Here is a 27969-nt window from a genome sequence, read left to right as displayed (position 1 = left end):
TGATTTTGCCCCAAGGCTGGAGCTCTCCTGCAGTGAAACCAGGACGCTCATGCTCTCAGCTTTGGAAACGTGCTGTTTAGATCCAGTCTTCCCCTTCCTGGTCACACCGGCATCTTGTGTGTGCATCAGAGCTTCCATGGCCACCGAATTAATTCGCATCAGGTGCAGGGATGCTTTACATGTGCCCTTATACAGCCCTGACCATATCAAGAATCCTTCAATACTCCTTCAGGAGTTTGTTTGATTTCCCAAGGAGTATCAGTACCTATTAAAAAAAATATAAACATACATATGTCCAGCAGTCTGCATCTCTGTTAGAAGCCTTGAAGCAGTGTCCGGGGGAGCAGGGCTTGAGGTGTGAGCATCCCGTGAGTTGACGGATCCCCTTTCCCAGCAGGTGGGGTCAGGGCTTGGCTGTCCTGCTTGGTGACACACATCAAGGGCTTTCACAACCACATTCCACGTTTGATTTTCCACCTCGAAGCAGCACCTCTGACTTCCTGCTTCACCAGCCTCCAAGGACTCTCGGAAGCTCTTGGAGGTTTGCTGCTGACTTTTACTTGTCTTGAGGCTTGTTCAGTCTTTCAGGATCTGCAGTTCAGGCACTTGGCACCAGAGGGCTCATTAACATGCAAAACACCCTAACAAGTCAAGTCTCTGGGCATATTTTTCCTTAAAGTCTTCAATTCTCATGTGCTTAATTAGAGAATTTTCAGGAATCTAATCAAAGTGAAATAATATGATTACTAAACAACAAGAAGAAAGGGTTTCTTTTGTCTTTTTCCTACTTTATTTTTCTGCTTATACATGAATGGAAATCAGCAGTCTCTACATGATACTGATCCTGAGCGTCTGCTAATGCAGTCTGAACACATATGAAAATCAAGACCCTTTGTGTTCCACAACCTATGGCCAGTCTTCATCCTGCCCCCAACCCAGCACTTCTCTCATCAGCCCCCTGGGACTTACAGCAGCCCTGTTCAAATCTGAGCTTCCTCCACTGAAGCTGCGCGGTTCAGCCCATTGGCACCGGTTCCCACCTGGGTTACTTGGAGAACGAGCAGCACACGGACACAGAAGGGTGTTTGTCACTTGCCAACAAATGGAAACAAAGGAATGCACAGTTCAACAAAAAAAATGAGACATTCCTCAGCTATGTGTAAAGTCCACATTACCCCCACCGAAATCTCCCTCCTACAGTGGCTAACCTTAGACCAACAGAAAACATAATTTTTGTTAAATCACAGATCCCAAGACTTCCCAAAAGATTCCCTGTCCTGGACTTTCTTTCTTTGTCCCTAATTGTTCTTTGCACGCAGTGAGGCTTACACTCACGTCACGAGCTCCCTCGATTCGCAGAGAGAAGCAAAGAGACAAAGTAAATCAAATGGTCTTTTGAATACACAAATCTGCCTAAAGGGGGCCCTGAGCAGCAACAAGCTTTTGGACAAATCATGGAATAACAGAATGATGGAATATGTGGGGTTGGCTAAGGGACCTTTAAAGGTCATCTAGTCCAACCCCCCTGCAGTAAGCAGGGACACCGACAACTAGATCAGGTTGCTCAGAGGCTCATCAAACCTGGCCTTGAATGTCTCCAGGGATGGGGCCTCCACCCCGTCTCTGGGCAACCTGTGCCACTGTCTCACCACCCTCAGTGGAAAGAACTTCTTCCTAAACTCTAATCTAAACCTGCCCTGCTCTAGTTTAAAACCATTGTCCCTCGTCCTAAGGCTACATGCCCTTGCAAACAGCCTTGCAACAGCTTTCTGACAGGGCCCCTTCAGGTACTGGAAGGCCACTATAAGGTCTCCCCGGAGCCTTATATGAGCACATTGTTAGCTCATTTCCAGCTTTTCATCCACCAGGACCCCCAAGTCCTTTCCCACAGGGCTGCTCTCTATCAAGTCATCCCCCAGCCTGTATTGGTAACGAGGGTTGTCCTGACCCAAGTGTAGGACCTTGCACTTGGCCCACCTTGATTGCCGTGTCCAGTTTTGCACCCCCCACCACAAAAAAGACATTGAGTGGCTGGAGCAGGTCCAGAGAAGAGCAATGAAGCTGGTGAGGAGTCTGGAGAACAAGTCTGATGAGGAGCAGCTGAGGGAGCTGGGGCTGTTTAGCCTGGAGAAAAGGAGGCTGAGGGGAGACCTTCTTGCTCTCTACAACTCCCTGAAAGGAGGGTGTACAGAGGTGGGGGTCGGTCTCTTCTCCCAAGAAACAAGCAACAGGAGAAGAGGAAACGGCCGCAAGTTGCCCCAGCAGAGGTTTAGACTGGATATTAGGAACAATCTTTCCCCTGAAAGGTTTTTCAGGCATTGGAACAGGCTGCACAGGGAAGTGGCTGAGGCACCATCCCTGGAGGTAATTAAAAGACGGGTAGACAGAGAGATGACACCTCTCGCTCCAGAGGCACCCAGCTGCGGCCACCACAGACAGTCTCCCAGCAAGCGGCTCAAGAGAGCAGACGCACATTGTTGCATCGTCACGTTGCCACGACACCGCACTGCACATCGTCATCTGCACATCGTCATGTTGCCACGCCGCTACGCGGCTGCTGCCCAGCCACCCTGGGGCCCACCTGGAGGCCCGTCTGGACACGCGTGTGGGCCAGTCGCTCTCGCTTTGGACAGTCAAGATGTGGCTTGGTCTCTAAAAATGACTGGCTGGATCCTAAAAATGCTGTTTGAGAGCTTGACAATGGGTCTTTGAATCTTAAAATGGGCGTTGGAACTTGTAAATTAGGGTTTGTACCTAAAAATGAGGCTTTGGGTTCAAAAGCATGATAATTTGGTCCCTAAAAGAGGGGTTTGGACCATAAAAATGAGGGTTTTGACATCCAAGATGCATCTTGGACCCTAAAACTGGCTTAATCTTAAAAATGCCTTTTTGGAGACTGAAATAGAAGCTTTGGAAACAAAAAATGTGTTTTGGTACTCTTGAAAGGAGACTTTACACACCACAACTGAGCCTGGGGGCCCCTCTCCAGCCCCCAGTGGGGTCGACAGTGTCCCCTGGTCTCACTGTGACAGGGAGGTGGACAAAACTGATGCTGCCATGGAACCAGCCCAGCAGGCGGCCGCTGTCCCCACAGCCCTGGGCATAGGGCACCTGTGGGGACAGGGAGGGGGACAAGAGACCTGGAGGGACAGAGACAGGGCTGGGGACAGTGGTGTGGCCAGGACACCACAACTGTGGGGACAGCGATGGGGAAATGGCACCTACAGGGATGACACTGGGGTCAGGGATAGGGTCAGCTGCAGGTTGTACACCTGCGTCTCCTCTGCGCTCCCACACGGGGAAGTCAGGGGGCTGAATGTGGCACGTGTGTCCCCCTCCCCGCAGTGTCCCCACACCCCAAGGTGCTCTCCCCATCTCCTCAGTGTCCCCCACAAACCTGTGAGCCGCAGAAGGCTCCACATCACCTCCGTGCTGGTGACGACCGCCTGTCTGAGGCGGATGGAGGAGGGGAAGCTGATGCAGAAGATGTGCTGGACGTCGGCTGGGTCGAACACCTCCAGGGTGTCGCTCTGCTTCTGCTCCGTCAGCATGCAGGCGTGGGGGGGCTCCCCACGGGGATCCACTGTCACTGTGGGGAGGAGGGGACGGTCACCCAGCATGGCGGTGGCAGGGGGGGAAGGGGGAGTGAGGGGTCGGCATACATCCCTGACGCCGTGGGAGAGGGCCTGGCAGGAGCAGGCGTGACGGCCAGAGTCACGGAGCAAGAGGTGGGTCCTGCTGTAACCCAGGAGGAAGAGGTGCTGCTGGGCAAGCGCCAGCTTGTGGTAGCCATGAGAGGGGGGAGACAGGATGGAGGCCATCAGTGCTCGCTGCCAGCCGCGGCCCAGGCTCTGCAGGTACAGCCCCTTGGCGTCTGGAGGGGGGGAAGCCGGCACGTTGTTACTGGCTGTGGGACAAAGTGCCACCACCCCCACGCCCCCGTGGCAACGTCCGACCCCCAGTTGAGGATGGCGGCCCTCTTGCAGGGCCAGGCGCTGGCGGGGGAGAGGGGTGCTGAGGGGAGGCAGCGGCACGTCGGGTCCAGGCTCAGCAGGTCGGGCAGCGTCAGGAAGGAGATGATGTGCAGCAGCTGTGGGGAGAGGGGGGCGGAGAGCATCAACCCTGGGCACCCCTGGCTTTGAGGGGGAGGCCCCAGCACCGCCATCTCCCCCTGCTCAACGCACCGTCTCAGGGGCATGTCCTCCCCCTCCTCACAAGCGTTCAGGCTGCTGCGGCATCGCTTGGGCTGGCGGGAGGGGAGTGGGTGAGGTGATGGTGGGCGGCCCTGCGGGCCTCGAAGCTTGATTGGTTGGTTACACATCAATTGTGTCCCTTGCTCCCGCCTCCTCAAAGGCGATTGCCTCTTCAGGGCCCATAGGCGGGACACAGAGGGGAGGGCGGACGTTGCCAGGCGACAAGCTGCACCTTTGGGTTCAGACCCTCAAGTTGGAACTGTGAGCCCTAAAGAAATGTTCTGGGTCGGAAAAGATGGCTTTGAGTCCCAAAAATGAGGATTTCAGCCTTAAAAATGGGGCTCTGGCAGGGCTCCGGCAGGGCTCCAGCCAGACTGGAGGGGACAAGAGGATAAAAGGAGTTCCCCGGGCATAGAGAAAGGCAGCGGGAGGGCTCTGGGTGGCACCCAAGGGCACACGGAGGGCCGTGGTGGGTACCCAGAGGCACGCCAAGGGCTCGGGGTGGGCATCGAGAGGCAGCCAGAGGGCTCTGGGCTGCGGCAAAGGGCACATCTAGAGCCCAGGGCCGCACCAAGGGGCAAGCAGAGGGCCTTAGGAAGCACGCAAAGAGAAATGGAGGTCCTTGGGAGGCACACAAAGGCCATTTGGTGGCCCCTCAGCTGCCCCAAAAGGCCCACACACTGGTCCCGGGGGGACAGGGGAAGGCAAACAGGCCTTGAGAAGACAAGAGGAGGGGTCCCGTGGCAAAGACAACAAGCTGAAGCCCATCCATTGGCAGGACACCAAAAGGCCCAGCGAGGGCCCTGGGTGGGAACCCAAAGGCCCATCAGGGCTCTTGAGGGGACCAGAGGATAAAGGCACAGAAGAAGGCGCAGCCTTCAGCAGCACCTGCAGATGGGACTCGCCTACGGCATGAGTAGAGCTTTGCAGGGCTGGACCAGCCCCTCAGAGAGCCCAGCCGCAAAGCTTCCTACACAAGGCTAAAACCTTGGCTGCTTTTCTCTTCCCTACTTCACATTCCCTGTAAAACTGGGTCTTAGCCTGACCAGGGCTGTAGGAGGGAGGAAGACGAGGGAAAACATTGCAGGGAAAATGCCCAGACACGGTGTGGCCTGGCGTGACTCCTGTAGGTACAAGCAAGCCCTTGGGAGCGTCCTGGTTTGAGGTGAAGCAGAACCAATTTTGCGTTCAGTAATTTTACTCTGCAGCCAAGCCTCTTCTTACCAACTGAACTCTCTGACATTAACAGCGTATTGTCCAGACGCTGTTCGCTCCCAGAGTGATAAGACCTGGTTGTTTCTAGTTTATGCCAAGGAACGGTGTGCAGAGAGGCTCCTGCTCATCCTTATTGCTGTCACAGCCAAGCTCAGCTCACTGTGTTATTTGCCCCGTTGGAGGGGGGGAAGCGGAGAAGCGTAGAGGGGCGGCACCTGCGGGGAGGAGGGGACAGGACGGGGGATCCCAAACTGACCCACGGGGTATTCCATTCCACCTGCCCCACGCTCAGTATAAAAGCTGAGGGATCACATGGGGCAGTCTCTTCTTTCGACGGCCGACGTCCCAGGAGGACTCTGTCAGTTCATCTGACTTTAATCCTGAACCGCGCATTGCCAAACCCAGATCGGGAATCCAGTTCCCGTCCATCGCTGAGTCCAGTCTGGGACTTTCCCAGTGCCTGCCGGTGACGTGATCGTCATCCTGGGAGTTTGATACAGTTTTGTGCATATCGTATAGATTTCAATACTTTCTTTTTATTTTATTATTCATATTTTATTAAAGTAGTTAGTTGCTTCTGTGACTCCAGAGGTGTAATGCCGGGACTGCTGAAGGCCTTCTGTTGGCCGGCGACCATCTCGCTCAGCGCCTCAGGGGAGGGGTGGGAGGAGAGTCCGTGAGCTCTCTTCTTTGATTTCTCCTGCTTCCTCTGAAGGTGGGACTGTTGCAGGGAGGCTGAGAGGTGGCAAGACCTTCCTTGGTTGAAGCTTCTCTCATTTCTTCTCTGACATCCTTTCTTCCTCTGACTTCTTCTTCAAGGTTTCCACAACTTCAGGGTCAATGGTTTTGGCATACCCGACCCATTCTGCATGCAGCTGCTGAATTCTGGAGATGGCTTTTTGCGTGCTCTCCTTGGCAGTCTGGCGTCTCACTCGAGAGACATCAGCAGCCTTTTGCAGTGGCTGCAAGATGAGCAGCTTTGCCCTCTTGCTTGCTTCTGGGATCTGCCATTCCGATGCTCTGGGTGATCCTGGTCCTTCCACCACGCCCTGAAGCTTCAGGGTCTCAGGAAACTGCCAGACAAAGTCCTGCTGAAACTGAGAAGCTACAAAGGATGACAAGGTGGAGCTAACGCTTCCAACAGCCTCTTTGGTCGCTTTGTCAATAGAAGAGTGCGAAGAAGCTCTGTTGGAAGCTGCTTGTTGCGCCTCCCTCCATCTCTCTTCTCCAGATCTTCCTGCTTGGGAGGCTCTGCCGGCAACAAGCTCTGACAGCTTCTGCCTGGCTGCCGGCCCTGGCTCAGCTGCACCAGACGTGCTGGATACCGACTGCTCCCCAAAGCTCTCCAACACAGTGGCCACAATCTCTCGAGCCACCAGTCTAATTTCATCTCGGCAATCTGTAGAAGTGTCCAAAGGATAAGCCCCTCTGGCACTGGCAACCGAGCTTCTGCTGACCTCATCGGGAGCCCTCCTTAAGACGTGGACGGACTGGTCCAGCGCCTTGACCTGCTCCAGCACTTCCTCGACCATGGTCTCGGCCTTCTCTTTAACCTCCTGGTCTTCGGCCAGCATAGCCTGCAGCAGCGTAGGCTGGATGCTTTTAGGCGCTTCTTCTTCTTTGGCACACTTTGGAGACTAGAATGAGGAGCAGATGATGAGGGACTGTGTTCCTTCAGCTCGGTTTGCCTTCCTCTTCCTCCTCACAAGACCCCTGCCCAGAGGAGTCCCTAGCAGTCCAGCTTGAAAACCTCGGGTTTCTCTGTAGGCTAGCGGGCACAGGGAGGTTTCTGGTTTCCTGTGGCCACGAGCCAAGTGTTGTGGGCACTTCTTGGCATCCATCAGGTGCCATGTTGCTTAGAGCAAAGGGCACTGTACCTGCCCTGGACCTCAGCACGGTGAACCAGGTACCACGGGCCGGCCCTCCACTGCAAGCTAGTGGCTGCCTGAGTACCGCAGATCGTGTCTGGAGGACAGGCCCCAGGGCACAGCGAGCCCCCGCACGGGCTGGTACTTCCAGCGGGCTCATTGGCTCCAGCCGCGGGAGGCGCTGGGCAGCGTTGCAGAGCGGAGGGAAAGTGGTGGAAGGTACTGGACCAGGCTCCTTGCTCCAGTCTCTTCTGCCACAGGTCCCAGCCGCTCACGGGGCACTGCTGCCCTGTATCAGGGGACCAGTTTGCCCCTTTTCAAGGCCCAATGCCAAGAAGAGTTTTTTTGAGAGCAGAAAAGGAAACAATCCCTTTTCTTTTGGCACCTGGCTGTTGTCTGACAGCCCAAGGAAATATCCTTGGGACAGGAGGCAGTCTGAAAGTCCAGCCTCGGGCAAAGTGGGGAGGAACTTGCAAGTCAAGAACAGAGACAGGCAGCAGCCTGAAACCGTCCTCTCCCGTCATTTGCTCTTTGGCAGCTTGACAGCCTGACTGCCATGGCCGAGGGAGCTTTACCCTTCACCCGGGCATAGATACCACCCCACACTATCCGGAAACACTTCCCGAGAGGTTGCTGCAGGGGATGGAAGGCTGGCAGCATTTAATGGGCCCCCTGCTAATGAGAACTGGGCTAATCAAAGACCCCCTTGAAGAGAAAACCAACCCACGAATGGCCAAGCACCGGCACTGTCAGGTTCAGGGACGCTGCATCTTTGGATGCAGAAGTCTTTGGATGAAAACCAGAGGTTTTCAACCAGACGCGAAACCAGCACCATGAACCGTGCGGCCATTTAGTGCAGCTCACAGGTTCGTGCTAAATGTGCGAGTCCAGGCGCAGAAGTGGCCACTGAGGGTGCCCAGGCACACGTTTGTGTCAGAAGGGGCTAGTGCCTCCTGTCCGAGATACACGGGAAGGAAAGCGCCCACTTCTTGGTCTCTGACAGCCACCTTCAAACGACATCAGGACACACACCAGCCAGGCACCACATCCTCAGCAACCAAGCACGGCTCACAAGCCCCGAGGAGCTGCATCTGTGTGTGTGGCAGCACCCTCTCCCAAGGCCCGGGTACCAAGGCACGAGCGCACAGCGGAGGCGGCCCCCAGCACCCACGCGGCTCCTATTCACCAGCTTCCCTTCGAGAGCGGACTTTTTGGAGCTGCTCTGGGTGCCTGGCTGTCTCCTCTTTGCAAGCTGCTGCTGCTGCTGCTGTTGGCTCTCGGCCTGCTGGAGGAGGTCTTGCTCTTTTTGAAGAGCATCCAGTCTTTCAATCCGCTGCTTGATCACCGTGAGGTGCCTCTCAAGAGAAAGGGAGGCAGCTGAGAAGGAGCCGCTCTGTCCATCTGGGCCAGGCTGTTTTCTGCTCAGCCGCTCCCGTCATCCTGCTCCCAGCTGCTTTGCTCCAGGAGCCCCGGCAGCAGCTTCCAGCTGCCTGCCCAAGGCTCCAAAGACAGACTGTGCCAACGTGTTTGCATCCGGCACCGGCTCCGTCCACCGCCGGGCTTTGTCTGTTCACTGGGCCATGAGGCTCCAGGACTTCTCTTGGGGACCACGGGCCCCCTTCAAGAGCAAGCGTTACTTGGCCTTTTCTCACCTCTGCTTCCTCCTCCTCTCTCCACCTGGCAAACTCTTTCTCTCCTCCTGCAGCAGCCACTCTCACAGGCAAGAAACGTCAGTCCTTCCCGGCAGTTCAGGGGCATCGTCTAATTTGGCCGGGTCTTGCCGGAGCTTTTTCTGAAAGGTAACACCGGTTTGGGGTTCACTGTGGCCTGGACAAGCGCTCACGCCCCTGCATGCTGAGGCGTCCCGCAGGCCCAGCCTAGCGACGAGGGCAGGAGAGAAATGCTTCCCTCGGGACCCCGCGTGCTTGCAGGTGACTTTTCTGCCCATGCCCACCCCGCTCTCTGCGCTAGCTCTGCTGGCGGCCCAGTCGTCCTTTCCCTTCCACACCACGCGTCCCAGCAGCGCAACCCTCACTTCTGCATTGGGTGCCTCCCCTCCCCGAGATGCCGCAAGGGAAGCCCCAGCCCGCGGCACCGTGCCGCTGACCGGTGCCCACCAACACCCCGCTGTGTCTGCCTCCTCTCGCATGAACCATCATTAAACCAAAGGTCTCTCAGCACTCTGTCTACCCGTCTTTTAATTACCTCCAGGGATGGTGCCTCAGCCACTTCCCTGTGCAGCCTGTTCCAACGCCTGAAAAACCTTTCAGGGGAAAGATTGTTCCTAATATCCAGTCTAAACCTCTGCTGGGGCAACTGGCGGCCATTTCCTCTTCTCCTGTTGCTTGTTTCTTGGGAGAAGAGACCGACCCCCGCCTCTGTACACCCTCCTTTCAGGGAGTTGCAGAGAGCGAGAAGGTCTCCCCTCAGCCTCCTTTTCTCCAGGCTAAACAGCCCCAGCTCCCTCAGCTGCTCCTCATCAGACTTGTTCTCCAGACTCCTCACCAGCTTCATTGCTCTTCTCTGGACCTGCTCCAGCCCCTCAGTGTCTTTTTTGTGGTGGGGGGCACAAAACTGGACACAGCACTCGAGCTGGGGCCTCACCAGTGCCCAGTACAGGGGGACGGTCACTTCTCTAGTCCTGCTGGCCACACTGTTCCTGATACAGGTCAGAACGCTGTTAGTCCAACCTGGCCTTGTGCCCCGGGATTCTGGGTTGGTTGGGTTGGAGTTTGGGGTGGATTTTGGGTTTTTTGATTTGGCTTTTGGATTGGATGTTGAGTTTCCTGGACTGGATTCTTTGGGTTGGATTTTTCGTGTTGGATTTTTGGGGTTGTTTTTTTCATTTATTTAAGTTGTTTTTTGGGGTTCACGTTTTGGGGTTGGATTTTGGGTTTGATTATGGGTTGGTTGGTTGGAATTTTGGGGTTTGATTTTTACCCCTGGCTGGGCGTGTCAGGCAGCCATTGTGACATGAGGGCGGCAGGGCCAGCGCTGATTGTCTGGCGGTGGTGGCATGGCAACCGCTGATGTGCTGCCCGCAGTGGTGGGGCCGCCATCGGCAGGGACATCTTCCAAGTAGGTCAGGTTTCTCCAACCTCGACAGACCTGGCCTTGAGCCCTGGGATTTTGGGTCGGTTGGGTTTGAAGTTGGGGTGGGGTTTTTTGTAACGGTTGGATTTTGGCTTGAATTTTGGAATTTTTGGGCTTTGCTTTTTTTGGCTTGGATTTTTTGGGGTGGATTTTATGTTTTTTGAGTGATATTTTGGGTTGGATTTTGGGTTTTTCCGGTTGGATTTTTGGGGTTGGATTTTTTGGATTGGATTTTTTGGGTTGGTTTGGTTGAATTTTGGGTTGGGTTTTTTTGTTTGGGTTTTTTGGGATTGGGGTTTTTTGGGGTTCGGTTTATGTTTTTTTGATTAGATTTTGGGTTCTGGGGACTCGATTTTTGGGGTTGGGCTTTTTGAACCCTGGGATTTCTAGTTGTTTGGAGTGGATTTTGGGGTGTTTTGGGTTGGTTTTTTTGTGTTGGGGGTTTTTGTTGTTGGGTTTTTCTTTTTGGGCTAGATTTGTTGGGGTTGGATTTTTGGACTGGGCTGTCCCCAGGGCCCTGCATCCCCCATGCGTTTAAACTTGCCGGTCTGATACCAACCAAATCCCTTTCATTTGGCTGAAAATAAAAGTATTCCAGTACTTGACAAACCTTTCAGTGAAGAAATTTTTTTCCTACTATCCAATCTAAACCTTCCCTGGCACAACTCCTGGCCATTTCCTCTTGTCATGTAACTCGTTACTTGGGAGAAGACACCAACAGCCACCTTGCCACTTCCAAGCCTGTAGTGCTGCATTGGGTTTTCGTGACCCAAGTGTAGGACCTGGCACTTGGCTTTGTTGAACCTCAGACCACTGGCCTCTGCCCATCGATCCAGCCTGTCCAGATCCCTCTGCAAAGCCTTTCTACCCTCAAGCAGGTCGACACTGCTAACCAACTTGGTGTTGTCTGCAAACTTATTGAGGGTGCACTCGATCCCCTCATCCAGATCGTTGATAAAGACATTAAAAGGAACTGGCCCCAGTTGTAGGCCCTGGGGAAAACCACTTGTGACCAGCTGCCACCTGCATTAAACTTTGTTCACCACCACTTTGGCCACTCTTTGGCTCAGCCATCCAGCCAGGTTTTCACCTGGCATAGAGTACTCCCGTCCAAGCCACGGGCAGCCAGTTTCTCAGGGAGAATGCTTTGGGAAATGCTGTCAAAGGCGTTTCTAAAGTCCAGGTAAAGAACATCCACAGCCTTTCCCTCATCCACTGAGTGGGTCACCTTCTCATAGAAGGAGATCAGGTTTGTCAAGCAGGACCTGACTTTCATGAACCCATGCTGACTGGGCCTGATCACCTGGTTGTCCTCATGTGCCACATGATGGCACTCAGGATGATCTGTTCCATGACCTTCCCCACACTGAGGTCAGACTGACAGGCCTGTACTTCCCAGGATCCTCCTTCTGGCCGTTTATGTTGATGGGCGTCACCTTTACTAACCTCCACTTAACTGGCACCTCCCCGCTTTGCCAGGACTGATGAAAAATGATGGAAAGCGGTTTGGTGAGCATCTCCGACAGCTCCCTCAGTACCTGTGGGTGGAACCCATCTGGCCCCATAGATTTGTGTATGTCTAAGTGCTGTAGCAGGTCCCTCGCTATTCCCTTTGGATTATGGGGGCTTCATGCTGCTCCCCATCCCTGTCTTCCCGCTCAGGGGCTGAGTACCCAGAGAACTGCTGGTCTTACTAGTAAAGACGGAGGCAAAGAAGGTATTAAGTACCTCAGCCTTTTCCTCATCCATTTTCACTATGTTTTCCGCCATATCCAATAAAGGATGGGGATTCTCCTTAGCTCTCTTTGTGTTTCTAATGTAATCACAGAAACATGTTTTAGTGTCTGTTATGACATTAGCCAGACAAAGACCTAGTTGGGCATTGGCCTTTCTAATTTTTTCCCTGCATAACCTCACAACATCCTTGTAGTTCTCCTGAGTTGCCTCCCCCTTCTTCAAAATGTCATAATCTCCTTTTTTCCCCTGAGTTTGAGACAAAGCTCTCTGTTCGGCCAGGCCAGTCTTCTTTTTCAGCTTGGTTTTAGGCACATGGAGATGGCCTGATCCTGCACCTTTTAAAATTCCTTCCTGAAAAACGTCCTGCCTTCCTGGACTTCTTTTGCCCTTCAGGACTGCCTCCCAGGGGACTCTGTCAACCAGGCCTCTCAAAAGGGCAAACTAAGATAACCAGGTCCAAAGCCCAGAGAGTTATTGCTATTAGGCACCTCCTGATGGTGGAGGGAGGGGAAGCCCAAAAGAAGGAACTCCGTGACACTGGTATGGTTCAATAGTTTGCATCCAAGCTGCAGTGAGTAATGTCAGATTGTCAGTGGAGGAAACAATGCTTCAGGAGGTTAAAAGAAGATGAGAGAGAGTGAAAGAGTGTAGAAGGACGAGAAAAGAGGTTCATGGGGACATTCGGGCACAGGCTGGAAGGAAAACAGAATGGAGAGGAGAATCATCTGAGAGCAAGAAGACATCCTTTGATGTACAGAGAACAAAGTTATTAGGGGAGTTAGAGTAGGACTTCACTAGAAACAGTAGGTAAGTTATTGCATTTGGGCTCTTTACCCAAGAGTCTTTTTACAGTAAATGGAGACCACAATTGGTGTTTCTCAAGCTAGTCTTTTTCCTCTAGTTCTTCCTCTAGTCTTATTTAAATACATCATTTAGGATACGCTAAAAGGAATTCTATTGGAAGAGAAAACACCTCAGAAGTGGAGAAAGTGGCATGGAGAGGGTGACAAATGAGGAGACGTGGGAAGTAAAGGTAAGCAAGACAGGGAGGAGGGAAAGGTCGTCAGTCACTGACCACTTTCTCGCTGAAAACCAGTTTTGGTAAATCATTCTGGCTGTGAGGGGGAAAAACAAAAGAAGATTTAAAAAGCAACACAAAAGAGGGGAAGAACCCAAAGGAAAAAGCTATAGGCTTGCTTCTTTCAGGAGCCTCACCTTTACCTTCCCGTCCCTGACTGTTACAGCCCTGACCAGCTCTTCCCTGTTTGTAAGGAGGAAGTCCCACAGGGCACTTCACCTCATGGCATCACAGTCACCCTTGTAAGGAAGACATCCCCAGTGAGCTCCAAACCCCTCCTGGGTGGTTTGCACCTCACTCTCTTGCCCCTTCAGCAAATGCTGGGATAGTTTAGGTCAGCCATGAGGACCAGGGCCTGCAAACATGAGGTTTCTTCCAGGTGTCTGAAGAAGGCCTCATCTGCTTCCTCTTCCTGGTCAGGGGATCCATAGCCGACATCCACCCACCACAGCGGTGCCCATGTCCTGCCCTCTCGTGCTGGCCCTTCAGCTCTCAGTTGACTCATCTTCCACCCCCAGGCAGAGCCCCATGTGTTCCTGCTGCTCTCTCCCAGAAAGGGCAACTTCCCCTCTGGGTCCAGACCTATGGCTTGACCAGTACCAGACCCACAGTTTCTCTAGGAAGGAGTATTTGTAGTGCCCTGCAACTCCTCATGCTGTTCTCTTGTGAGAGACACCCCAGTCAAGATGAGCCAGCTGCGTGCAAACATTAAAAGCTGAGTAAATGGTGCTTCAGTCCACCGGGACCTTGAGAAACTCTGCGATTCGGGCAGTCCCTTGAAGTTTTACAAGGAGAAGTGGTCAGTCCTGCCTTGGTGGGTGCCGGGGGGGAAGGGGGAGAATAAGCCCATACATCAGCACAGGCTGGGACCTGACGGGCTGAGCAGAGACTCTGAGGAGAAGGGCCTGGGCACTACGAGGGATGCCCTACGAGCCAGTAGAGTAGGGACACTATGAACAAGGCCAGCTGCATATGGGGCTGCATTAGGAGGAGCGTGGGCCACCCAGAGAACCTGAGTTCTCATCCCCCTCAACTCAGCACCGGTGTGGCCCCACACACATGGCTGTGTCCCAGTGTGTTGCTCCCCATTTCTGAGAAGTAGTGATGAACTAGAGAGTGTTGAGTGGAGGTCTGCCAAGGTGGGGTTCAGGACCTCATGCACGTGACCTGTGTGGGGTGGCTGAGGGATGTGCAGTTCCTTGGCCCAGCCCTGTGGGGGCTCCAGGCAGTATTGCAGTAACCTGAGAGTGCTTGAAGGCTGCTTTCAGAGATGATGGACCTTTCCTTTCTCGTAAGGTACAGCATGAGAAAGAAATAGCGATGCAACGTGCAGCTGGGGAGGTCCAGACTGCACATGAGGAAGAAGAAATGTCACTCCAAGGGCAGTGCTGTGGTGTAACAAGTCACCCAGAGGGAGACGGGATCAGCCCACGGCTTTGTGTTTCAAGGAACAGCCAGGGAGGACGGAGAGACATCAGTAAAGGAAGGAAGATGCTGAGGTGAGAGCAAGGTGTGGTAGGAGGGTGGAGGTCTACAGCCTGCAGAGAGAGAGGTGCAGGTGTGGGACACTGTAGGACAGCCTGTGGTGGAGCTGATAGAGGGATGAAGAAAGCCTGAAACGCACCAACAGGGATGAGCTCTTTCTGCCCTCGGCTGTTGTCTCTGCCACCGATGCCTGTGAGGAAGCACTTTATCCTGACAGCATTAGTGTCTCATTGCCTCCCCTTCCCCACCCAAAAGCCTGGGAGCTGTTGTTCCATAGTCCTGCCGTTGAGCATCCCCACATCTCACTGCCCCAGGAAGAGCCCTGAGTTACCTTTGAGGGACAGGATCTCCCTTTCCAAGGGCGGGGGGTCACGGCTTGGCCCTTTGGCTGAATGGAACCCATCCAGGTTTACTCCGAATGTGTTCCACCTGGACATTCCCTTTGCCTGTCTGTCATCTCTGCCTCCAGTTGACTGCTCTAACCAGCCACTGGGGAGGCTTTGTCAGTCATGGTCCTCAGTGGGACCCATTGACGCTCCAGGGAACTTTGGGTTGTGAATCTGACATTAAAAGGCCTCGGGCTGGTCCTCTGCTGCTGAGCTGGGCTGGGCTCCTGGCATGGAGGGAGCTGATGGCAAGCGGGCAGCGCTGCAGAGAGACAGCTCTGCCCAGGAGCAGCTCCTCTGCCAAGCGCAGCAGGGCTGAGGGCACTGCCTGCAGGCAGCGAGGGCAGAGGAGGGAGGCAGAAAAAGGTTTAAAGGCAGTCAGGAGTGGGAGGATGCTGAGTGCTCAAGAGAGGAGAAATCTTTGCAGTCCTTGACACAGTAAGTCTGTGGGTGCAGGGCAATGCAGCTGCAGTTCGTGAAGGGATCTCCTAAAGCTGGCATAACCCACAGCCTGTGGGCTCTCTCTCTTCTACAGAGGAGGAGGTCGTGCTCAGAGCAGGGCTTCCCTGCTGCACCATCAGAGGGACAGGGCATGACAGGGACAGGGGCGGCTGCAGGGGTGTGAAGGTGGGTGTGCAGCCAGGGGTGGCCACGGTTGTCCCTCAGAGCAGGGTCCCTGTGCTGCAGGGGGCTGTTTGCCGGGGCAGGGACTCTGCCGCCCGCCAGGGTCAGCTCTCAGCCTGCCCGGGGAGCTCCTCATGGCACTGCGGGGAGAAGCTGTGGGTAAGAGGAGTGACCTCTGCCAGGGCAGGGTCCTTCTTTTGTGAGAAGGTGCTGCATGGGCCAGGGCAGCTCACAGCTCCACATCACACCAGGACATTGGCAGAGGCAGCATTTCAAGAGCAATGGTCAAGGCAGTGCCTATCCTAGAGCTGAAGATCTTTCCAGGATTTGTGATCTCAGCTGGCTTCTAAGGGAAAGGAGAAAGGGGCTCTAAAGGTTAAGACTGAGCCTCCTGACCTGTTACACCGAGGGATCAGCAGATCTGCTAAAAGCCTCGTAAGTGCCTTCCCCCACTCCTCTACCTACAGACAGCACCGGCATCACCTTTGCTTGCGGCATCAGTGCTTATCTGAACTACTCCTTAGGACCTGCTGACAGGGAGATGCCTCTGAGCAGTGCCCTTCTGCCAGGAGGTGCCTGCAGGGCAGAGCTGAGCACAGAGCGGGTGGGATGGGGTCTGTGAGCACTGGCAGGGAGGAGACTTGGAGACAGAGAAACAGCTCCCAGCAGGGACAACTCCAGGCAGCAGAGAGCCAGGCCACCCCTCTGCATCACTCTCTGCTCAGCTGCACAGGGAGAGAGGGAAGAGTTTGGAGAAATGGACTTTGAAACTGGACTCTTCTGAGCTCAGGAAAATCCCGTTTCTTCTTCAAGAAGGTTTCTAGTGAGAACATCCTCTAACAGAGAGACGTGTAAGCAGAGGGCACCTGTGTGGTGACCAGCAGGTCACTCATGGGCAGACCGGCTCTCCTGACTCTGCATTAGGGCACAGGGAGCCCATTTATCGCTCAGGGCTCACCAGTGGTCAGGCTGAGAGCAATGGGAAAGATGAGGATTTCTGCCCCTTCAGAGCAAGTGCCCTCACTCAGCAGCAAAAACCTGAGCTCACAAAAAAGATGAGTGGAGCTCCCTCAGAGAAAGAGGAGTAGTTCTGAGGGGATGTTGGGGGAAATAGCTTAGGCTTGACTCAAGAAGTCAGCTGTAACTTGTCAATGTCTTCTCCTCTTTCAATGGTCAGCCATGCCCAGAGGCACCAAATGTCCAACAGCAGCTCCATCACCCAGTTCCTCCTCCTGGCGTTCGCAGACACACGGCAGCTGCAGCTCTTGCACTTCTGGACCTTCCTGGGCATCTACCTGGCTGCCCTCCTGGCCAACGGCCTCATCATCACCGCCATCGCCTGTGACCACCGCCTCCACACCCCCATGTACTTCTTCCTCCTCAACCTCTCCCTCCTCGACCTGGGCTCCATCTCCACCACTGTCCCCAAATCTATGGCCAATTCCCTGTGGGACACCAGGGACATCTCCTACACAGGATGTGTGGCCCAGCTCTTTCTGTTTGTCTTTTTCATTTCAGCAGAGTTTTATCTTCTCACTGTCATGTCCTATGACCGCTACGTTGCCATCTGCAAACCCCTGCACTACGGGACCCTCCTGGGCAGCAGAGCTTGTGTCCACATGGCAGCAGCTGCCTGGGGCAGTGGGTTTCTCCATGCTCTCCTGCACACGGCCAATACATTTTCCCTACCCCTCTGCCAGGGCAATGCCCTGGACCAGTTCTTCTGTGAAATCCCCCACATCTTAAAGCTCACCTGCTCAGACTCAGGCTACCTCAGGGAAGTTGGGCTTCTTGTATTAGGTTGTTTTTTAACTCTTGTGTGTTTTGTTTTCATCGTGGTGTCCTATGTGCAGATCTTCAGGGCCGTGCTGAGGATCCCCTCTGAGCAGGGATGGCACAAAGCCTTTTCCACGTGCCTCCCTCACCTGGCCGTCGTCTCCCTTCTTGTCAGCACTGCAGTGTTTGCCTATCTCAAGCCCCCCTCCACCTCCTCACCATCTCTGGATCTGGTGATGGCAGTTCTGTACTCGGTGGTGCCTCCAGTAGTGAACCCCCTCATCTACAGCATGAGGAATAAGGACCTCAAGGATGCAGTGTGGAAATTGGTATCTGGATGTTTTCAGAAGCATTGAGCTGCTTGTTTTCTTCTGCAAATCACTCCGAATGGAACTCATTGCAGGTTGGTTTTGGTTGTGAGTTTCTGGGGGGTTTTTTGGTTGTTTGGTTTTTTTTTATTATAATATTGTCCACAAAAAATGTCATTATGTTATGCCATTTCCAATTATGTATCTATTCACCTTCTGTGTGGTGTGACCCACAGGCTGTGTGAAGGAGGAGACATGCTCTCTCTGTGTCTTAAGAAAACAAAGGACCTTCAATGAATTGTTTGATCCTTCCTTTGAGACCTTCTCTTGAGCTGCAGGGGCAGATCCTGTGTGCAGAGGTGGAGGGGAAAAGAGTCCCGGCACCGGAGCACTGACAAGGAGCACCAGCGCTTGGTCTTCCCAGAGCTGCTCACTTTCCACTTCAGCGCTCCCCTTCTTAGCTCGTCTCTTGGTATAAGGCCTGAGTGCTCTTGAAGCTTGGCGGCAGTTTTGCGGTGTGGTGGTCCTGTAGCTGCAGGCAGGGACAGGGAATGAGCACTTCTGTGACAGAGCTGGCCTCCAAAAGAGCATTTCCATCATACCAGGGGATCTCCTCAGGGCAGTGCCTGAAGGCTCAGGTCTCTTGCCAAAATGGCTCTCAAGCATGTGGACATTAACGTGCCCAGGAGAAAAAACATCAGTGAAGAGTGAAAGCGAGCGAGTGTGCAGGGTGGGAGCACACAGCAGTGTCCTTGCACAGCCAGGCTCCTGGGAGGAACAGGAAGGTCCAGCAGAGCAGGGTCTGGTCTGTGCCTTTGTTCACTGGACACCCTGGGGATTCTTCCCCAGGGCAATCGTCACAGACCAGCCAAGAACCACCACCATTTCCAGCACTGGCCGCTCACCCTTGCTCGGAGACGTTGCTTCTCCTTCCACGTAGGGACGCGGAGTGACTGGCTCAGAACTCCGTGTTTGCATCATAAAGACGAGGCGTAAGCATGCCCATCGTGCGGGGGTGGTGGGATGAACCTGAGTAGCACAAATGCCATCAGCTGTTCCTAGAGGTGCCTTGAAGGCCTGTGAGACAGCGTCTGGAGGTCAGTTCATGTAGACAGTGTCCTGGTTTGAGGTAAAACAGAACTGACCTTCTTTTTAGGAACTTTACTTTTCAGTTAAGCCTCTTCTGACTCTCTGAAGTTCATGGCATAATGTTATGACCATAGCCCGCTTCCAGAGTGGTAAGGGCTTGTTTATAATTAATACCAAGGAATGGTGTGCAGAGGGGCTCCTGCTTGTGGCCATTAGGCACGGACCCCGTTTCGGTGTACAAACGAAATCGCTTTATTTTAGGCAACAGCCTCCTTAAATACCTTCTGCAAGAGAGCTAGCAATTTCCCACTGCTACATCCTTATCGTGTGATTACCCAGCACATACCACACATACCACACATGGTGTAAACAAAGACAAACTATTCATCTTCAGCAACGTGGCCCGCCGGCAGCACTCTCTCCTTTTCTTCCCCTTACCATGGCCCAGGTGCTGTGCAGCTAGGGCTTGTTTACTTATCCCGCGGTTCGCCGCCAGTGAGAGCCATGAGAACTCCAGGGCTCGTTCCGGGTGCCGTGTCCGCAGGTTCTTCGGCATCCACACCTGCTCATCCTTATTGCTGTCACAGCCAAGCTCAGCTCACTGTGTTATTGCCCCGTTGGAGGGGGGGAAGCGGAGAAGCGTAGAGGGGCGGCACCTGCGGGGAGGAGGGGACAGGATCCCAAACTGACCAAGGGGGTATTCCATCCCACCTGCCCCACGCTCAGTGTAAAAGCTGAGGGATCAAAGGGTCAGGCTCTTTCTTCAATGTCCAGTGTCCCAGGAGGACTCCTCTGGCTGTTGGTCTGCCTTTGTTCCCGATCTGTGCATTCCTGAATCCAGCCCCTGAGTTCAGTCCCCTTCCGTCATTGACTCCAGTCTGGGGCTTTCCCAGTGCCTGCCGGTGACACGATCGTCATCCTGGGAGCTTGACATGGTTTTGTATATATTGTATATATTCCATTATTTTCTTATTAATATTTGTCACGGATGGAGCAATGCACTTCAGTCATAGAGAGAAGCAGCAATGCATTGATTGACATAAAACAGGGATTTAACAGTTTGATGGTAAATGTGACAGCGTTTTAAGATAACACTTGGTTATTTACTGCACAGAGGACAGAGCTGTCAGGAAGACCCTCCCGTTGAGTCACGAGGTTCAGAGAGGACCCCCTTGCTTTCTAAACTCCTTCTCAGAGAGGAGTCCAGGGGCGGCTGGATCCAGTCTTAGTCCCATACTCCTCAATGGTTTATGCCTAAAGGATTATGAATACGCAATCAGTCCTTTATATCACTTAGCTAAGATTTCAAAGGTTACATGCTATCAGTCACTTACCGAGGATCTGTTGTGGCACAGAATCTCTCAATCTCGAGAAGTAAACATAGCCTTGAGCGGGTGTCCCTGCTCAAGGGGAGATCCTTTATATCCTGCCGGCCACAGAACCTCCCTTGAGGACTGCCATGGGCTGAGGACCCCTCGGCCACAGCCTCCCTCTTACCTTTAGTGCCTTTGTCCAGTGAACAGCTTGCAGAGGCCACAGCGCCCTCAGCACCCGGAGGATCTTCACCGCAGAGATGGCCCTGGACCTGAGGTGGAAGGCACAGCTGAGACAGGAGATTCCCCTGCCCAGAGCAGCCTGGCACCACCCCACCAAGCAGCCAGGGAGGCCAGGCTGGGGCCAGGGGTGAGGGGCAGGGGATGGCAGAGACACACAGATGTCACGAAGCCATCACCCCTGTTGCATGAAAAGGGGCCAAGCGGTTTTGGCAGAAGATAAACCCCCTTGCGTTCTAACACTCCTCACTGGGGTGCGAGGCCAGGTGAGGCTGGGATTAAATTCTGAGTGATGCCCAATTCAGCACTGTCAGTCCAATCACGTTTGATATGTATTAAACTATCACGATTTGGATACACTAATAGTGGACTGCACCTTCAGTCTAGTCGTGCTCATGAACTAGCACGGCCACTCTCGAGTCTTTGGTCGCGTTCAGTGAGACACCGAAACGACCAGCTACTGAAACAGTGCAGTTTATTTAAACAACAGATATACAGGTTCTTAGGATTGCTGGTGATAAATACACTGTCTGTAAAGCACGTGCAAATAAAGATATTGTTAAGTATACAAAACACGCGACAAAGTTATAAACGATACAGCCTGGCTACAAATGTAGGAAAGAGATTCTCTAGAGAAATTTCTAAGTTCCCCGAGGAAACACTCGGTTTAATCTAAGTCTTACCCAAAGGCGTCCCTATGGGGGGGGAAGAAAGGCTCAGCCCGTCGACTGGTCCCGGAAGTCAGTGATGGAGTTCTCCTGACTTGTCTTGGTGTCTTCCCCCATATTCCCCCTCTCTCAGGCTATTTTTATACTATTTTTTTTTCTTCAAAGTGGAGTTTGAGTGACTTTAGTCATTAATACTTTTATTATGGTTTGTGTACTCAAGGAGGAGTGGTCGCACCTTGGGGGCAGGCAGCCTCCGGGATGGAGGTGTGTTTTGGTACATTGTAGTGAGCAAAGTTCGCACAAAGGACAGCATTTCATCAACATTTGACGAAATGTTGGCTCGGGTAGCGTGTAGGCCGCTTATCAGTTCCGTAGTACCATCTCGTCCCCATATCTGCTATTCGTCACAAGGGAAGGCCACGGAACAATCGTGTTCCATTCCATCCCTCGTGTAGTTTCACAAACAACCTTGTACACGGAATTGCAGATGTTGCATTCTTCGTGTGCCAGCTGCAGCTGTATTCTACCTCAGAAGCCTCTTGATTTTATGACTTTCCTTAATGTGTGAACAATGCTGTACTTTTGTATTCTTGGCCAATTTAGTAATTATTCCACACCTGCCACCTGCAGAGACAGGGGTGACCCCAAAATGAGCATCCAAAGCAGATGCCCGCTGTTATAGCAGCGGTGACCTCACAATCAACATGCCAGACCTTGGCCTGCTGCTGGCCTATTGGGTTCTCAGGCAGAAGGGACCTCACAAGCATCTACTCTAGACGTAAAGCCCTTTACTGGACTTCCATGTCCTCCCAGAATCATGTAGATTGAAAGGGATCTTTGGAGATCGTCAAGTTCAATCCCCCTGCCCTAGAGGGAGTCAGCCAGAGCAGGTCCCTTAAGATGTCCAGGTTGGTTTTTAGTGTCTCCACAACAGGACACTCCACAGCCTCTCAGGCTTTTTCCCTGTGCCAGGGTCATGTGCCCTTGATGCCGAAACCTGTTTTCTTGAGTTCAGTTGGAATTTCTTAGTTTTGAGGATTGGGGCCTAAAGCATGTGCCCTGTGTGGGGACGGTGAGAGACATGGGCTTCTTCAACCTGGTGAACCTCCTCCAGCGAGGGTCACCATCCAAAAGGGATAACCTCACTCCAAGTATGGGAGAGAGATGGATGGGATATGACAGATATAAACACATGGAAGGATTTGGCTGAAGAGATTATCAGCCTGCTGAAAGACCAGGGCATTCTTCCAACTGCCTGAAGCTCAAAGCAGCACCTGGGGAGTTTAGAGGGATGTGCCTGAGCGAGGAGTAAGGGGATGGGAAACTGGAGAGCAATGGGAAGGCGGGCCCTGCTGCCCCATTAACGGTCCAATGGCCCCACTGTGCTGGAACCGCATGGGACAGGTGTGCTCGAGGGTGGGGAGACATCTCCCTGGCAAAGTACCCCGGCAGCCCTCAGGGCTCTGTCCCCCTCAGCCCTCCTGTTTTGGTGGCCTCCCGCAGTGCCTGGGCCACAGATGGTCTGTGTCCCCTCAGTGCCAGCCCCTCTCCCCAGGCCAGCACAAGAGTCCTGCTCCAGGCACAGAGCAGCCTGCCCTGAGTCGGGGCCTAAAGAATGAGGTGTCTCCTTCCCATGGTTTCTTTCCTTCAGGCACAGAAATGCTCCCTTGCTCTTCTCCCTGGTCACCCTTTCTTCCCAGAGAGCCCTTCCCCAGGAGAGTGCATCCAGTCTGACACCCTCTGCTCCCCACAGGGCCCTGAGCTGGAGGTGCTGCTCTGCAGAGGGAGGGGGCTGTGGTGCCCTGGGGCCATGGGGTGACCCTGCACTGGCCACACTGGTTGGGGTGAGGAGCAGACCCAGCCAGAAAGGGATCACTGCTGCTGAGCCCCCTTCCATATTTCCTCCTGGCTCAGCCAGAAAGGACCGGGCTGGGCAGGACCAAGGGGTGTCTCCAGTGGCACAAAGGGCAGGGGAGGGCTGCACTAGATCCAGCCCGTGGGGCTTTCCAAGAGGGTGTCCTGAACGACTCTCCAGTCTTCTGTCCCTTTGCCTGCTGGCTCCTCACAGCCTCTCCTGGCATTGCAGGGGCCTCGTTTGCCCATGGGCTCCACAGGTTTGTCCTTTCCTCAGGGACACATTCCCTTGGATGGTCACTCGTTTGATGAGGTGCCCCTCACTGCCCACCCGCACTCCCACACTGTCCCTGCAGATCCCCTGAGCTCTCTGGGCAGCTTCCAATTCTTCTCCAGGATGAAATCTGGCATCAGTCCCACTGCAAGTGGGGCAGCACCACACCCATATGTCAAAAACCAGTTGCTGTTTAGCGGACATGTTCAACCATGAAGAGAGGTCTCCATTCAGCCCTTGGTCTGAAAAATATTCCCATGAGACTCTGAGCCCATCGCCCTGAAACCATCAAGAACCACAGAGGAGGGAAGTCCTTTTGAGGGAGCAGCTCCTTGGGTGTAATCCAGACACCAGCTTTGGAAGAGGGGTCCAGCCTTCTGACCCTGCCCTGAGGAGGCATTTTCATTATGATAAAGAGGTTCACATCACCTGCTGCTACCCACAGTCACAGGGATGGCACTGTAGAGACAACAGGACTGTCACCAGTGACACGAGGCCTTCGGGGGAACACAAAGGCAAGGGCACAGCAGGGCAGTGGGGACGTGAGGAGAGACCAGCACTGGAAAGGCCTCGTCCTGCTGCTGTCCTTGGCCATGGCTCCAGGGAAGCAGCAGCCCCGACTCGCAGGCAGCAGAGACAGAGTGCCCAGCGAGGCAGGCAAGGGCAGACCCAAGGGTCTCCGGCGATGATCCTCCATGGGACAGATGGACATTTGCCTCCTGAACCCCTCTTGTACGCTGGGGCGGCTTGCCCAGCTGCAGAGGAGATGTGAAGAGATGGGAGCGGAGACTAATAATTTTCTGCTCCCTTCTTTATTGAGCTTATCTAAAAAGGCAGCCTGAATGGATATGTAGCTGGGGACTTTGGGTCAAGATAAAAACAGGCAGGAGGCCAAGAATAATAATACCACAGGAATAGAATAAATATGGAGAATAGAACAGGGGAAAAAAAAAAAAAAGGAAAAACAAATACACAAGCGAACAAAATTAGTCCTGGCTTTTCCTGAGATACAGTGGGAACTCTAGTGGGATAAGGGGCATTTTATTAATCTGAAGTAGATCCTATGCCAGTAGTTTGCAAAGGGCACCCTTGAGATTTTGTGTCTTCATGCTGTAGACGAGGGGGTTCACTGCTGGAGGTACCACTGAGTACTGCACAGCCACCACCAGATCCAGGGATGACCAGCAGATGGAGGGGGCCTCAGGTAGGCAAACATGGCAGTGCTGATAAACAGTGAGACCACGGCCAGAGGAGTGAAGTGCAATGAAAGTACTGGGATTCTTTCCCCTCCAGCTCTGCACACAGCCTCTGACCCTGCAGCTCCAGAGAATCCCCGAGAGAAAAGATTTTGAGCAAAAAAGTCATTAGAAGGTTCTAAATATACTTTAAGAGGACAAAGAAGAGAGAAGAGAACCTAATTTTATGCAGCCTGTGGGTCTCATAAATTTGGACAGATGCATAGATAAAACCAGCAAAAATAACAACATTCTTTGTAGACAGCATTATAGAATGGGGAAAAAAAAAACTAACAAAAAAACGCCAACCCAAACCCAAACCTAACAAAAACTACAGATAATGGGCTTGGCCTGCAACAAATTACATTATGAGTGATTTTCAGAAGCCAGAAAGTCATCTGTTCATCAATTTCCAGAGGGCATCCTTGAGCTCCTGGTTCCTCATGCTGTAGATGAGGGGGTTCAGTGCTGGAGGCACCACCGAGTACAGAACTGCCACCACCAGATCCAGAGATGGTGAGGAGGTGGAGGGGGGCTTGAGATAGGCAAACACTGCAGTGCTGACAAGAAGGGAGACCACGGCCAGGTGAGGGAGGCACGTGGAAAAGGCTTTGTGCCATCCCTGCTCAGAGGGGATCCTCAGCACGGCCCTGAAGATCTGCACATAGGACACCACGATGAAAACAAAACACACAAGAGTTAAAAAACAACCTAATACAAGAAGCCCAACTTCCCTGAGGTAGCCTGAGTCTGAGCAGGTGAGCTTTAAGATGTGGGGGATTTCACAGAAGAACTGGTCCAGGGCATTGCCCTGGCAGAGGGGTAGGGAAAATGTATTGGCCGTGTGCAGGAGACCATGGAGAAACCCACTGCCCCAGGCAGCTGCTGCCATGTGGACACAAGCTCTGCTGCCCAGGAGGGTCCCGTAGTGCAGGGGTTTGCAGATGGCAACGTAGCGGTCATAGGACATGACAGTGAGAAGATAAAACTCTGCTGCAGCACACAAAAAGAAAAAAAAGACTTGTGCAACACATCCCCAGTAGGAGATGTCCCTGGTGTCCCACAGGGAACTGGCCATGGCTTTGGGGACAGTGGTGGAGATGGAGCCCAGGTCAAGAACAGAGAGGTTGAGGAGGAAGAAGTACATGGGGGTGTGGAGGCGGTGGTCACAGGCGATGGCCGTGATGATGAGGCCGTTGGCCAGGAGGGCAGCCAGGTAGATGCCCAGCAAGAGCCCGAAGTGCAAGAGCTGCAGCTCCCGTGTGTCTGCGAATGCCAGGACGAGGAACTGGGTGATGGAGCTGCTGTTGGACATTTGCTGTTTCTTGGTATGGGGGCTCTGTCCAAAGGAGGAAAAAAACGGGAAAAAATTAGGACAGACGCCTTATAGCAAAGACAGTCTGCTTTCAGAGATTATGTGGTTTTAATTTTCTACTATCACATCTGGCGATTGTTCTATTGAGGGGTAGAAATCCTCATGTTTATGACTGAAAATGTGGAGTCTTGAGACGGGACAGGACACAAGGCTCTGTTCTCTGTCGTTTAGTGCAAAGCCAGGAGAGCTGCAGTGTCCATCAGTCTTTTTTCCATCTGCCCTGCGCTTCTGCTTGTGCTGCCTTGAAGATGACTTCACACACAAATTCCTCTTAAAAAACAAACCCAAACAAATAACTGAACTCATATGGGAACAGTGGAGCACTGTTTGAAAGGACAAATACACACATTCTTCTCTTTCCCAAACCAGAGTTAGAGCTGTGATGGAGAGAGCAGGACACAACCCCTCACAGAGACAATCAAAGGACTCTGCGAGGACAGTGCCCGACCCCCAGGGAAAGGCTCAGCCCTCCCTAGGATCCCACAGGAGAGCTCTGCCTTTCTGGGGGCAGCTGGCAAGCCCAGCAGGACAGGCAAAGCAGAGAGTCTGGGGTCCAAGAAATGAGATGTTCTGAGGGGAGAGTCAGCTCATTGCCCACCAAAGACCACCCAGAGGACATCTCCAGTGAAGGACCAACAGAGAGATGCCTGAACGCCCCCTCCCCAGTGCGTGTTGGCAGTTTCCCCCGGCCCTTGCCCATGTCTCTGCTGCCTGGAGCTGCCCCTGCCAGGAGCTGCTGCTCTGTGCCCACGTCTCCTCCCTGTCCCTGCTCCCACAGCCCATCCCACCCGCTGGGGGCTCAGCTCTGCCCTGCAGACCCCTCCTGGCAGCAGGGCACTGCCCAGGGCCATCTCCCTCTTTGTGGCTCCTCAGGAGGAGAGGAGAGAAAGCCTGATGCTGGAAGCCAAGGTGCTGCTGGTGCTGTGTGTAGGGAGAGGAGGGGCTGAAGGCACTTTGTGAGCTTTCTGGCAGATCTGCTGATCCCTCAGTGGACCAGTGACAGCTCCTTTCCCTCAGGAGACAGCTGAGAGCACAGACCCTGCAATGTCTTCATCTTCCAGGCAGCCCCTGCCTTGTCTTTCCTCTGTAAATGCTGCCTCTGCCAGTGCTCTGGGGGAGATCTGCAGCTGTGGGCAGCCCTGACCCACACAGCACACACTCGAAAAAGAGCCAAAGGACCCTGCCCTGAGGGGAGTCTCTCCTTTTCCCCACAGCTTCTCCCCACAGATGCTCGGGGGGGAACTCCTTGGGCAGGCTGAGAGCTGACCCTGGCAAGCAGCAGAGTCCCTGCCCCGGCACACAGAGCCCTGGGCTGCAGGGACCCTGCTCTCAAGGACAGCCCTGGGCACCCCTGCCTGCACACCCACCTGTCTTCAAAACCCTGCCACAGTCCCTCGCAGAAGGCAGCCCTCCTTCCTTGTCGCTGCCATGGTGCAGCAGGGCATCCCTGCTCGGAAGCACGGCCTCCTTCTCCACACCAGAGAAGCCAGGAGAGCCATCCTGACAGCTCCTCTCAGCCAGCCCTAGAACATTCCTCCAGGAGACCCCCCTGCATTGCCCCACAGCCAGAGACTGACTGTGTCAACAGGCGTGAAGATTTCCCCAAGAACGAGCTCAGAACTCTCCTCCCACTCCCAGCTGCCTTTATCCTCTCTGTGCCTGGCTCCTCTCGGGTGCCTGCAGGCAGTGCCCTCAGCCCTGCTGCGCTTGGCAGAGGAGCTGCTCCTGGGCAGAGCTGTCTCTCTGCAGCGCTGCCCGCTTGCCATCAGCTCCCTCCATGCCAGGAGCCCAGCCAAGCTCAGCAGCAGAGGACCAGCCCAAGGCAGCCCTTTCTCTGCCCCCTCGGGGCTCCCTCCAGCTGTCCCTGGGGCTCCAGGGGAACCTGCTGGGAAACAGGATGAAGTCACCACTCATGTTCCCTCCCTCAGCTGGGCAGAGACACTTCTTTCCAGAACTTTTAATTCTCCTCTCAAAGTTACATCAAAATATCACCTTTTTTGCTCTTATTATTAGATAACCGCAAGCTCTGCTGGAGCCGTTCATAGAGACAGGGCATCGTCTCAGGGATCCTGAATGACCCTGGTGGGAAAGCCCTTTGGCCAAGCGAAATGACAGCTGATGCCTAAACAAGGGCCGTAAGAATCTTCTCCTCTTTGTG

At 53.7% G+C, this 27969-nt stretch overlaps 2 protein-coding genes across 2 annotated transcripts; one reads left to right on the top strand and one right to left on the bottom strand.

Annotated features, from left to right (window-relative positions):
* Positions 1-16875: 16875 nt before the first annotated feature.
* On the top strand, positions 16876-17811 carry LOC134507663 (olfactory receptor 14A16-like). Its single transcript, XM_063318451.1, has one exon. It carries the CDS (start codon positions 16876-16878, stop codon positions 17809-17811), a length of 936 nt encoding a protein of 311 aa, XP_063174521.1.
* Positions 17812-24830: 7019 nt separating this feature from the next.
* Positions 24831-25751, bottom strand: LOC134527049 (olfactory receptor 14J1-like). Its single transcript, XM_063359394.1, has one exon. It carries the CDS (start codon positions 25749-25751, stop codon positions 24831-24833), a length of 921 nt encoding a protein of 306 aa, XP_063215464.1.
* Between the last annotated feature and the right edge of the window lie 2218 nt (positions 25752-27969).

This window comes from Chroicocephalus ridibundus, chromosome 25 (assembly GCF_963924245.1).
Source record: "Chroicocephalus ridibundus chromosome 25, bChrRid1.1, whole genome shotgun sequence".
Lineage (NCBI taxonomy): Eukaryota > Metazoa > Chordata > Aves > Charadriiformes > Laridae > Chroicocephalus > Chroicocephalus ridibundus.
This window is presented reverse-complemented; position numbering and strand designations above follow the sequence as displayed.

Bases quoted from the DNA above. Each gene is read 5' to 3' on its own strand.
- LOC134507663 (XM_063318451.1), top strand. From the start codon at position 16,876: ATGTCCAACAGCAGCTCCATCACCCAGTTCCTCCTCCTGGCGTTCGCA.
- LOC134527049 (XM_063359394.1), bottom strand. From the start codon at position 25,751: ATGTCCAACAGCAGCTCCATCACCCAGTTCCTCGTCCTGGCATTCGCA.